The 13938-nt window shown below is 37.5% G+C and overlaps 1 protein-coding gene and 1 pseudogene across 1 annotated transcript; both read right to left on the bottom strand.

The window, feature by feature from the left end:
* Nucleotides 1-1129: 1129 nt before the first annotated feature.
* Nucleotides 1130-6483, bottom strand: LOC113117545 (dermatan-sulfate epimerase-like protein). The gene has a single exon (XM_026286302.1). The coding sequence runs from the start codon at nucleotides 5648-5650 to the stop codon at nucleotides 2072-2074; it is 3579 nt and encodes a 1192-aa protein (XP_026142087.1). The 5' UTR covers nucleotides 5651-6483; the 3' UTR covers nucleotides 1130-2071.
* An 808-nt stretch (nucleotides 6484-7291) lies between these two features.
* On the bottom strand, nucleotides 7292-13266 carry LOC113040625 (protein disulfide-isomerase TMX3-like; annotated as a pseudogene).
* Between the last annotated feature and the right edge of the window lie 672 nt (nucleotides 13267-13938).

Below are 13938 nucleotides of genomic sequence, written 5' to 3'. Positions count from 1 at the left end.
CACTATCACTGTTTGGTTCTTATGAATTAAACAGATTAGCAAGTATTAGGTTAGCACCTAGGAAACCACAGGAAGACTCAATACACTGTTTAAGGCCTTGTGCATCTCAGCCTTGTAAGTGCAAATGACAAGTATTTTGGAGTGTAAAAAGGAAATGTTTAGTTGACAACAATGAGCAAGGTTTTTTTCAAGTCCCTACATGATTTGCTGCTGATAGTAGTGAAATACTGGCTACTGATGATACATTTCTGCTCAAGAGCATGTTATAGGATCTTTATTTATCTGCTGCCCTCTGCTGACGATATTTTTTATTCTATGCTTTAAATCGTAGCAAGAATCCTTCATTCTCATCTTTTGTGATGTGACCTCTGTTACTGATTTACACAATTAATTTGTATCCCCAGAAGCCAGCTAACACTGTTTTAACTCCAATGTGCTAATTTAATTAATTAATTAACAAATGTGTTATGTAGCAATGGTGTTATCCACTTAAAAGCAAAAAGGAAGAAGTTTATGTACTGAAACAAGGAAAATAACATTTAAAGGAAAATACATTTCCCTTACCTGCCTTTATCAGTCAAATTTGTTTGAACAATATCAAATACAGCATCAAGTTTAATGTGTTTATACATTAATGTACATTTTCCTTTATGGTGCAAATAAAAAAGTTCATGTTACACTGTGTTTATGCCGTGCATCATATTTTTACTTCTTGTTTTCAGAAACTCCTTTATGCCAATCATATAAAATAATCATAATAATAATAATAATAATAATAGACACCATATGGTAGACATTCTGGGGAACTACACAGCAATATGGCGTTATGTACAAACTGGTTCTACTTGCATTTAGCATTTTACTTAATATTCTTCATGCAGACTATATTCTATGAAGAATTGCTTGCTGAGTTTAGTCCGAAAGCATGCTGGGCACCCCCCCCTCCCCCCCCCCCCCCACACACACAAACAGGGACAAACAAAAAAGCAGCCTTTGCAAATGTTTTAAAAAATATTATATAAATTGTCGTTATTTTCCTCCATTTCAGTTATCCCACAGTGATGATTACTCTCCATATGCATGTGGTACCATGGAAAATCCATTTGCATTGTGGCTTTTAAAACATTTCACATTAGTTGTCTCTTAAAACTGCATTAAAAATGTACCCATTAAGATGAGAAATATGACATTTCATGGTTTTACTTGTTTGGATTATTAGATGTTCTATTTATGATTACATCATAAGTGAAACATAACATTTTCAGAAAAGTAAGATGGATTTGCTACTGGTTTTTAATATATAGTTTATATAGGGATGCAAAGAAACAACAGAAAAACATACATTCACATACAAAAATATTCAATAGACAATTAATGTGTCAAGACACTTTTTCCCTTCAAGTCAATAAACTGATTTGATTGTACAGTCACAGAGTGAACACGTTTTGCACATTTATACACTGGTACCTCATCATATTAGGTCATACTTTTCTTATTTCAGCAAACTATTTATTTTCTGCATTCAGGCCCCATCTTCCTTGTTGGGCCATTGGAATCCTAACATTCCCCACCATTACAGCACCCCTTGGATGAGGCAGACTCACAACTATGGGATTTTTAAACATTACTCTTCTAAATACAAATAATAAGGTCTCTTGGTGGAAAAATGACTATGCAAATTACATTCAGTTTGCTTATAAAAACATGACTACAATAACATATCTCACAACGTAACACTGAAAAAATACTGTTAGCCAGCCATCTGGTGAGAAATACCATATTTTCGTCTCCCAGTCAAACTGGATGTTTTTGTGACCAAGTTTTGCATCTGTTCCCCATCTTCAATGGTGAGTAATCACTTTTTGTTCTTTAGAACATCTAAACATTCTAGCCCCAGTTTTGTCTGTAAAATTTAAATAATATATAAACATTGCCTAAATATACTCAGAGCACAAAACAATTGGTCATATGACTTTGCAGAAAAGGCAACACTTGTTATTTGTCATGCTGACAAAGCCTACTTCCCCCAAAAATATAACCTTCAGGCACAGTATGAAAAATGCAAAAACGTTTACAGAAATGAATGCCTGACTGTATGTCTTTTATAACCCAGCCTCTCCATCACAGGCCAGCATGTGTCTTCAATGAGTTTAATCTCATCTACAGCCATATTCTCCTTCCAAATGTTGATTTTGGCAGGTGATATATCCCCTTCATATATCAGATTATACAGATTTGTGGACGCGGCGAATGTCAGCTGGTTTAACGCAGCTGGTGCAACGGGGATTCCAAGAAAGTTATGTATTTTTCTCGCTGTCTCTTCAGGAAAATATACAACATCTTCAAATCTGACTATAAGGTAAGTGTGTGGGGGGAGGCCAGCGCTCACCTTGAGTCCTGCTGAATTGTGAGCCAGCCATAGCTGAGCTAGAAGCTGTACAGGGTTTGGATCTGGCTGGGAGAGGATCTTCTTTAAAGGAAGGAATTGTGAGTCCACTATAGCACAGCCCTGATCCACACCATCAGTGTTCTGCTTAAAAATGTTAACGATGTGTCTTTTAATGTTCTTACGTGAATACAGACTTGGCTTGCTGCTGTAGAGCATGAGATAAATCCATGCACGTGGGTCTCGTACCACATGAACTGAGCGAAGTGAGCGACCTATGACCTCTTGAAGATACGGCAGCTTCAAGAACCAGCCTTCACTGCCCATGTTCAGCACAGGCCGGGCATTTGGATACTTCACCAGGTGCTGCCTGAGCTCTTGTATGTATCCGATGTCCATATGGGTACTCTTGCCGCCCCTTGTCCTCATTTGCTCTGACAGCAGCATTCTTCTCTTTCTTTGTCCTTTTTCTTTGACATTATTTTCTATTTCATCATTGCTCTGGTGCAATTGAATATTTTGCAGGTGTAGTTTCACATTGTGAACTATGGAATGGAACCATCCCTGAATGACTCGAAATCGTCCATTTTGCGCATCTGCTTTGGACCACTCGCAAGCGTCCACCAGAGATACGAAAGGAGATATGGGGAACCTAAGGTAGGCCGAAGGGATCCGGAGGAATACAAAGTCAGAGCTATTATCGAAAAGGTGCTGGAGGATCTCCGCGCCCGAGCCTGGCATGGATGTGATGGTGATGATGGGGAGGAGGTCACGGACGCTAGAGTCTGTTCCATCATATATGTTGCGGTCTTTTGGTTTAACATTGCACAAGAGCTGATCGCAGCCATAAAAATGATACAAAAGTTCAGTCACCCACAATAACAGCATACAGACCAGAGTGCAATGAATTAGCTTATTGAACGACACATGAAACTTCCTTTTCTTCATTACGTAACCAAAAGCAAGACATAGAGTCAGTACCACAGAGATGTTAACCACCAATCCAAAGTCAAACACAGAATCTTTTGTGACTTGACTTGGCAAGGTTTGAATCCCCCGGCCAAACTGAACTATTCTTCTGTTGTCTTCTGTTTTAGCAAAGCCTGCAAAGCCCAAGTAGTCATGTCTAGCCTCAATGTCTTCGTAGTTTGTTACAATTGACACAACAGTTTCTGTGTCATTAAGAGTCACTGATATTTTTACTCCATTTTTACTGTTGTCTATGAATCTACAATCCGAGACCTTGGCGTATGGGCCATGCATCAAATAAGCCACTCTAGTGACAGGTTTCTCCATGGGAAAGGTCACGTTTATGTACTGCGTCCATCTCTTTTTGAATTCGGCAGCCTGTTCTGCCTCTTGTATCTGGGCAACGGGGCTGGATCCTTGAGCGTCCAGCCAGAACATTTTGTAATGTGCATCCCACACATCCATCAGAGCCCCATTGTATCTTCCAAATGATCTGTGAGGAACATACCTGAGATCAATGTCAAGGTTGTGAAAGAACGCACTGAGAGAATTGAGAGGGGAGTGCTCGTGTTTCTCAATGTGGTCCAGAACAAGTAATGTTTGAGAGTTGAGAAGCACAAGTGCCCGATACACACTCTTTAGCTTCATGGCAGATGAATAGGCCGACACAGATTCTCCACTCACAAACAAAATGTCCTGATGCGATGAAGCTGCAATGACCTCCCCAGCGGTATCCCCGACTTCCTTTTCTCCCCATCGTAACCACTTTGAACATTCCCCCAACTGTCCTTCCCATGGCTGATTACACTGGCTGGTGGGTGAGGGGGAAAACACCAGTACGTTGTTAAGATAGCTGTATTTAGGACCATACAAGGCCTCAGAGACAAACACCTGTCCATTTGGTGCAAAAGTAAATGAGTTTTGATCAGGGTGTTCATGCCCGGGGTTAAAGTTCGTCCAGCCTTCTAACCAAGAGTACGGTTGTGCATGGACAATATCATACACCGCTCGCCCTCCTAATTTTCCAGATTTAAATGACACAAAAGTATTACCCTTAGTTTGTGGTAACCCTGCTCCATACGTCACCACACCCCAGTTGGAGAAAATGTGCATGGTTGCTTTATTAAAGTTAGGTGGAGGCTGTTGAGTTAAATCAGAGTCATACCATATGTACTCTGTGTGTAAAGTTGCCCAGCGTTGGGCTGCTGATTGCACCATGGGTCCATCTTTAGGACGATGATTCCTAATCTGCTCTGCCAGCCAGTTTCCTGAGCCATTTCGGAGCACGTATGCATCCAAAAACACAAGCTGGCTCTCTGGCCCATAGAACCAGTTGTAATTGGAGTCTGCAATGCCAACTGTTCTTTGAAATCCAGGAAGCAGTGTAGCAAAGTAAAACATGAAGTGAGCTCTGAGCCAGTTGTTCTGTGTGTTGTCTATCTGAAAATGACGCAATGCTAAGTAAACATACTGGGTGATGGATTTTGCTGTGTAGCTACCGTATGCAACACCTTCATCGAGAGAGCCATCGACAATGTGGCTCAGAAGGAACATGGTCTTTTCCATATAGTTGACTGATATTTGTTTCCATATCATGGTCTCTGGGTCATTATGTTCCCCCACCACAAGAGCACCAATGAGAATGGCTAGTATGTTAGTTGTCTGGTGGTTCTGTAGAAATTGTTTCCCCCATCCTCTGTGCTTGGAAAGCTCGAATAGCTCCTCTGTAACAGATCGTATTTTCTTGAGATATCGCAGTCTTCTCCGGGTGTCAAGAAAGGTGTAAATGAAATCATACGCTGTGGCAAACCCAGTGAGAGAGTGGGCTATTGGGACCTCATCATTTGGTGCGCTGGACACCGTCCAATCTGGGTACTCCACCATTCGGTCCATGTACTCAATCAAAAATTGAGAGGCGGTAGCATCCTCAGGTTGAAGCAGACAGTATAGTGCAAGAGGGGGCAAATTGTTCCCATAGATCTCATTCCATTTCTTTCCGAAATCCTCATGGCTCACCGGAGGCTGGTAAACAGCTGCACTGGATAACATAATAGAAACAGCATTTCGAATAGCTTTAAATATGTGTCTATGCGTGGTGGTGGCCCTCTGTTTCATCAAACGCAATTCTGTCTGATCAAAGTATAGCTTGGGGTGAAGATGTGAGGACAAGGTGGTATTGTCTGTTTGGTGTTCATTCAAAGGCGCATATCTGTCTGAGGCAGACGAAATTCCACAGAAAGTCAGTCCCACAGCCAAGACACAGAGCAAAACCGCAGACCTCTGCATGTTCTCCATGACCACGATCCAAGAAACAGATGTGCTGCTTTTCTCTTCAAAAGCTCCTCCTCCAAAGCGACCAAAAATGTGTTATTAGTCCAACTTGTACTCACGTGAAGAGCTGCAGATATTTTTTTTTATTTATTTCAGGCAAAAATCCAAATGACAATGGCGGTTTTTATGTAGCCAGCAGGGAGCGTTCACATTTCCTTGAGAACACATTCTTTTAACTCCCATAGACGGTTATCCGTCTAAACTAAAACTTGATAAACCCACGCAAAACAAAATTATTTCGCCTTTATTTCCGTATTATTTAGACGGATGAAAATGATGTCAGTCTCGCTATTTGAAACGATGTCCGCACTAGATGTCATAACGGAAATATAATCAAATAAATGCAGACTCTGTGTCAAAGAAACTTCCGTTTTCAGAATCCGACATTACTAGTTTGATCCTTTGATCCAGCGGGTCTCATGGAAGACAGTTTTCCAGAAAGTTGCAGCGTTCGGCAGTAACGTTCCACAGAACCTTGTGAAGTGACTCTTAACGCCTTTTAATCATCTTGTGACACGAAAATGCGAGATAATCCATTAATCCACTTTAAGGTTAAGGAAATGTCCCGCTTACTGCGTCGTTTGTCTAAGTGCTGATGTTTTGTCATCTGAAGGAAAGACAGACAGAATCCAAAATGTCATTTCAATGTCACTTTTAAGGCTCTATGGTTACAATTCCTCCATTAACTTTGTCTTCTGTCAAAAAAAAAAAAAAAACTGTGTTACAAGGCAAGTCGCTTTTTCTAACTTCCAAGTTATGTAGTACAACTCTCACTGTCGGCTTTAGCATTTTTAATATGGTCGATAGATGGCGGCGTAATATCACATGAGTGGTTTTATTTAACATTGGCAGCATTCAGGTATTTGTTATACAAATATAAAGTACATTTTATATCAAATATTTAATATAGTAAACGCAGGATAGTCAGAATTTAGTTTGAGCCATTTTTACTTTTAAGAAGAAAGCTCAAAATGATGAGTTGAGAAGCATGCACACTCTTTCAAACTTACAAATGTATTGAAAAAAATACACAGGGAGCTCCAACGGAAAGTACAATAACAAAAGTATCATAAATATGAATAAAGGTGGAGTACATCATAGAGTGGGTATGTCTATATAGAAAAGATTCATTTAAAATAATCAAATTTAAGACTCATTTAAAATAATCAAATTTTGTTGCTTTGCAGCCAGAAATGAAGTTTTTGAAATGAAGAACACAGTTTTTATTTTATCACGCTGTATTTGCTATATTGCAACTTAACCATTACTATAACACCAACATGTCAGGAAAATAAATAAATAAATAAACAATCACTGAGTTGGAAAATGTTCACCCCCTTGTGTCCATATTTTGTTGAACCACCTTTTGCTTTAAATACAACAGATTTTAGTCTGTTGGGATCGGTCTCTGTCTCTACTAACTTTTGACATTTATGTACACTGGGAAGACAATTTATAAAAAATGGAAAAAACAATATTATATTTAATGATATGTTAAAGATTACCATGATCCTAAGTAAACAGTAAACATGTTAATCCTCTTTCTTTCTGAGGTTTTTCTATGTCGTCAGGCTGCATTTCTTTTGCCTTCCTCACATGTGCATCTTAAGCTGGACTTGCTGTAGCTCCTTCCACAGGTTTCTCATCATCTGCTGGCACAGCAGTACATGTACCCCAGGTAACCAGCACAACTATACCCACTGGTAGTCCAAACACAAAACAGGAGAAGAATAGAGCAGTCTGGAACATCGACTGAGATCAGGAAGATTTATATTAGTTACTAGGACAACAGTGACCTAAGCCTCAAGTAAATATTTGATGAGGATGTGATCAGACATGTGTTTTGGCTTTGGGGTGTAAAAAATGAAATAAGAATCAATCCTTCTTCAAAAATAATAAAGACTGTTAGTTAGTCCACCACAGTAGACCATGCTTTATTAAAAACTCATTTAGTGTGCTGCAGAAATCCATTTCCTCCGAGTAGCTGATTGGGGGGGATTACCAGTTAACCAAACTGGTAATCACTTGGAGAAATAAAATAATAATAATAAAAAAATTTATAATATATGTATACACACACACACACACACACACACACACACAATATATAACAAATGTTATATATATATATATATATATATATATATATATATATATATATATATATATATATATATATATATATATATATATATATATATATATATATATATATATATATATATATATATATACATTTACATTTGCCATGACTCTGTATTCAGTTGACAGCCTTTCCATCAGAGTTTTGTAACTAAAGAGATTGATTTTGAGTGTTAGAGTGGGAAATAGTGAGAATTTTTTTTTAAATAAACATATTTTCTAATGTTGCTTAATGAATGCATTTTTTCAGACGGATTGTTCTCATCTACTACTGCCAAAGCCACAAGTTTACCTTTGAGGGAAGAGTGAGAAGTGTACAACAATACACTAAATTATGTATGAACGCAAAGCTCACGTAATCATAATATGTTAAAGCATCATTTTCATACATAAATACTGGATCTTGACAGAAAGTCGTCATGCCAGTTATGTTTTTTCACCTAGTGGCAAAAAAATATAGCAATCACAAAAAATGGTGTTAATCAATGGTGCAGCTTGTTTACTATAAAGGGTATAGGAAATTAAGACACATATATATATATATATATATATATATATATACAGTATTGTTCAAAATAATAGCAGTACAATGTGACTAACCAGAATAATCAAGGTTTTTAGTATATTTTTTATTGCTACGTGGCAAACAAGTTACCAGTAGGTTCAGTAGATTGTCAGAAAACAAACAAGACCCAGCATTCATGATATGCACGCTCTTAAGGCTGTGCAATTGGGCAATTAGTTGAAAGGGGTGTGTTCAAAAAAATAGCAGTGTCTACCTTTGACTGTACAAACTCAAAACTATTTTGTACAAACATTTTTTTTTTTCTGGGATTTAGCAATCCTGTGAATCACTAAACTAATATTTAGTTGTATGACCACAGTTTTTTAAAACTGCTTGACATCTGTGTGGCATGGAGTCAACCAACTTGTGGCACCTCTCAGCTGTTATTCCACTCCATGATTCTTTAACAACATTCCACAATTCATTCACATTTCTTGGTTTTGCTTCAGAAACAGCATTTTTGATATCACCCCACAAGTTCTCAATTGGATTAAGGTCTGGAGATTGGGCTGGCCACTCCATAACATTAATTTTGTTGGTTTGGAACCAAGACTTTGCCCGTTTACTAGTGTGTTTTGGGTCATTGTCTTGTTGAAACAACCATTTCAAGGGCATGTCCTCTTCAGCATAGGGCAACATGACCTCTTCAAGTATTTTAACATATGCAAACTGATCCATGATCCCTGGTATGCGATAAATAGGCCCAACACCATAGTAGGAGAAACATGCCCATATCATGATGCTTGCACCTCCATGCTTCACTGTCTTCACTGTGTACTGTGGCTTGAATTCAGAGTTTGGGGGTCGTCTCACAAACTGCCTGTGGCCCTTGGACCCAAAAAGAAAAATGTTACTCTCATCAGTCCACAAAATGTTCCTCCATTTCTCTTTAGGCCAGTTGATGTGTTCTTTGGCAAATTGTAACCTCTTCTGCACATGCCTTTTTTTTAACAGAGGGACTTTGCGGGGGATTCTTGAAAATAGATTAGCTTCACACAGACGTCTTCTAACTGTCACAGTACTTACAGGTAACTCCAGACTGTCTTTGATCATCCTGGAGGTGATCATTGGCTGAGCCTTTGCCATTCTGGTTATTCTTCTATCCATTTTGATGGTTGTCTTCCGTTTTCTTCCACGTCTCTGGTTTTGCTCTCCATTTTAAGGCATTGGAGATCATTTTAGCTGAAAAGCCTATCATTTTTTGCACCTCTTTATAGGTTTTCCCCTCTCTAATCAACTTTTTAATCAAAGTTCGCTGTTCTTCTGAACAATGTCTTGAACGACCCATTTTCCTCAGCTTTCAAATGCATGTTCAACAAGTGTTGGCTTCATCCTTAAATAGGGGCCACCTGATTCACACCTGTTTCTTCACAAAATTGATGACCTCAGTGATTGAATGCCACACTGCTATTTTTTTGAACACACCCCTTTCAACTAATTCAACTAATTGCCCAATTGCACAGCCTTAAGAGCGTGCATATCATGAATGCTGGGTCTCATTTGTTTTCTGAGAATCTACTGAATCTACTGGTAACTTGTTTGCCACGTAGCAATAAAAAAATATACGAAAAACCTTGATTATTCTGGTTAGTCACATTGTACTGCTATTATTTTGAACAATACTGTATATATATATATATGTGTGTGTGTGTGTGTGTGTGTGTGTGTGTGTGTGTGCGTGTGTGCATGTGTGTGTGCTATTGTTTTTGAGACATATCAGGACACAACTCTGTATAATGACATGGGTATGACACAGGTATTACTAGGAGAGGGTGACTTATGAGGACATAACCCATTTCCTCTTTTTCAAAACGCTTATAAATCATACAGAATTAGTTTATTTGAGAAAGTAAAAATGCACAAAGTTTCCTGTGAGGCTTAGGGTTAGGTGTAGGGTTGTTGAAGGGCGATAGAATATACAGTTTGTACAGTATAAAAACCATTACACCTATGGGATGTCCCCACTTTTCACGAAAACAAACATGTGTGTGTGTGTGTGTTTATAAAGAAAAACAGGCTTACTTATTTCTCCCATGTGATACATCTGATACATCTGATTAATTGATAGCAATTTGGAAGTAAGAGGGAAAACGTTCTCGATTTAACGTTCTTGGTAACACTTTACTGTCTCTGTATTCTCTTCTTAGGATTATTATTATTACAATATTATGTGTTCCAAAGACGAATGGAGCTTTTATAGGTTAGTAACGACATGGGGGTAAGTGATTAATGACAAAATAATAATTTTAGGGTGGAGAATGCCTTTAATATATATATATATATATATATATATATATATATATATATATATATATATATATATATATATATATTATTTTTTTTTTTTAACAGTAACACCATAGCTGGCCATAATGTGCACTATACAAAAAAAACAAAAACAAATCCTAAGCCTTTAAATTGTACAATTATAATTACATTTGTATTTTAGGTAACCTGTAAGATGATGATACATAACATCTCCTGCAGATGCCACATTCTACACCTTGTCTTTTAACCCTGCTACATGGATGTGCTAACTATTCATATCATGGAGGACTCGTCCGACAGCGCAGTGTTTTGGGTCCAGGTTCAGTGTGCTGATCCCTTCCTGCTAAACTACTGGCTTCAAAAGACCTTCTTTAACAATGGTGAAGTCCAGCAGATCAACACCCTGAGGATAAATGGCTATCGTGGGTTAGTGTTTGTTTTGAGGGTGCTGCATCGTTTTTCACGCCTCCCTAATTCTCATTATTGGTGCCCTTTCCTAGTGACACTCTGCCTCGATGCCCTGGCATTTCACTACCACCTCCCCTTTGTTCCCCAGTGGAACGGCACCCTTCGAGAGGCGATGACAGGAAACAGCCTGGAGCTCAGACGCTGAGAGACTATGAGATTTTACTGCTTACAGATCCTATTAGTTTCAGATGTTTGCTTAATAAAGTGATGCACTGCAAGTAGTACATCAAACTATTGTAAAGGTAGTTAGTGCCGTCTTTGAACACAGCAATGCGGGAACATCCCGTAGAGTGACCGCCTATGGAGAAAATCAGTAATGAACTGAATCTGTTTTTTTATTTGTTTTTAAGAAGCTGATTATTTTACAGAGGTATTTTACTCAGATAAGTGAGATATCAGATAAGTGGGAGAACTTCCTCAGATGCTGTAAAAAAATATGTGTGGATAATAAACTCAGTAGCAGCTTTGTAGTATTCCTTCTGTTTGAAAAAGAAAAATAATGTACATTACATTTCACTAGTAGTATATTATACTAACCAAATCAAACCTATTCACAATGTTTAGAAAACAATAAAACTTTAAAATAAAATCCTATCCAGTAGCAGTGCTAGTTGTGAACTCATGCTCCAGTGTTCAATAGTTTGTGTTTCATTCCTATTCCATCATAATCAATTCGCTCTATGTAAATGTGACCGAAATTCATTTTACATAATGTTTATCTTAAGGAGCGACTCCCCTCCAATGTAAATGTAGATTAGATCATGATGACTCATAACATGCTGGAACAACTGAACACTAGAGAGTGGTCTTATCACAGGTCTTGATTAAAGAAAAAAAGGTCAAGGGGGTAACATGAGGAGAATTACAACCAGCAACGAGATGAGACTAAAATCTATGCAGCACACGAAAGACACAAGGCAGTTCATTATGGTGAAATTTACCACAAAATTACCCTGAAACTCTGTTTGTGAATTTAATAATAGCATCCTTTGTTCTAGAACGCTCCTTTGTAGTCAAAAGACAGATCTCCTTTTAACCTTATTAAAAGAACAGAACCGAGTCAAATACATCATACAGCATTAACAATTCTTGGCTATTAATAATATGTTTCTGTGTGTGTGTGTGTGTGTCTATATATATATATATATATATATATATATATATATATATATATATATATATATATATATATACATGATGATTTGGCATTAACTCACAGTTTTATGGTTGGATATCCATGAATATTAAACTGAAGCAATACCTAAATAGAGAGATTAAGCATTATAGTTTTTGCAAGCATTATTTCTGTTTATTGTATTTATAAATCAGTAAACAAACATTATATTGGAGGGAACAATAGCAGGTACTATTCATGTTATTAGCTAAAGCGTTATGTTAGCTATACCATTAGCAAATCACAATTAATAATTGTTAATTAGCTTTGATTAAAAAAAAAAAAAAAAAAAAAAAAAAAACAGTCTAGTCTAGTCTAATTAATAGCAGAGTGTATTCATGGCGGGGAGTAAAACACAAGACATGGGCTACATTTCATTTACCCAGAAAGCTTATGTGTAAACTTAAAATTAAGAAGATTATGCAGTCGGAAGACAATGGCAGCAAAAGGCAGACACTGAACAAGCTAATTCCAAGCAACTAAAGAGATTTCTAATTGCTGGAATGCAATACATGCCATATGGCCATCTGGTTAACAAGATACAGACTCAACGCAGACTATGTATACAATTCAACGATTTGAGTCTCATGAACTAATCCCATTAAACAGCAGGTAAGCCTATCCTGCAATTTAAGTAGCAAACTAATTGGTTGCTAAGCAATGGCCTGGTGCAGCATTACCATTACTGTCATCTCAAACCAAACTACAACAGGAGACATCTAGAGGGGGTACGGCACAACTGCAGTTTTTGCTAAGCTAATGTATGATTTTGGTATGCAATCAATGTAATTAAAGCTTTCCAACATGCACACTTTTACAGACATGTGAACTGAACACACTTGAGTGCACTGTAGTATCAATCTTGCCAACATTAACAGTAGAGCCCATACTCTTCAGCTCTGCACCAACTTCATACCATATTGACTCAAATGTGTGACAGTATCGCCACCATGGTGCATCAAAAAAGCATGATATCACACACCGGGCATGACACAAATTTACAAAGTAAACATATTACACAACATAAAACTGCATAGAATAAACTGCACTCTCACCTCCACCAGCCAGAATTAATTTTTTAGGTATTCCTTAAACCTGTAAAAGGGAAATGTTTAATGCAGTCAGTCACACACACACACACACACACACACACACACACACACACACACGTATATGTATGTATGTATGTATGTATGTATGTATATGCAATAAGTAATGACAAACCACAGGCCTTAACAAATTAGACCCTTTTAGCTGTTACTATTTACAAAGCAGCAGGGCTTGTGTGCCTTATTACTTTTAAAAAAATGGTTCCAACATAATAAATATAGTTGTGATAAAGAATATTAAAACACAAATTTCCATCAAACCCACTTTTCATCAAGTGGACTCATTAAGTGCAATTTCTTCCAGTAGATCTCCACACGTTGCTATGCAGCACAAATAACGACGCTGCACTGACAACTCTTTCACTACTAAAGCAATTTTTATCCATGTAGAACACTTACGTGTCATTGAGCTCCTCCATCCTGACACCATACAAAGTCCCTTACATCATAACATGTTCTGTGATAAAACTACTGTTAAATCTTTAAATAATTTGATCACTAACTAAAACTCTCCCATTATTTAATA

The sequence above is a fragment of the Carassius auratus genome, chromosome 2, assembly GCF_003368295.1.
Source record: "Carassius auratus strain Wakin chromosome 2, ASM336829v1, whole genome shotgun sequence".
Lineage (NCBI taxonomy): Eukaryota > Metazoa > Chordata > Actinopteri > Cypriniformes > Cyprinidae > Carassius > Carassius auratus.
This window is presented reverse-complemented; position numbering and strand designations above follow the sequence as displayed.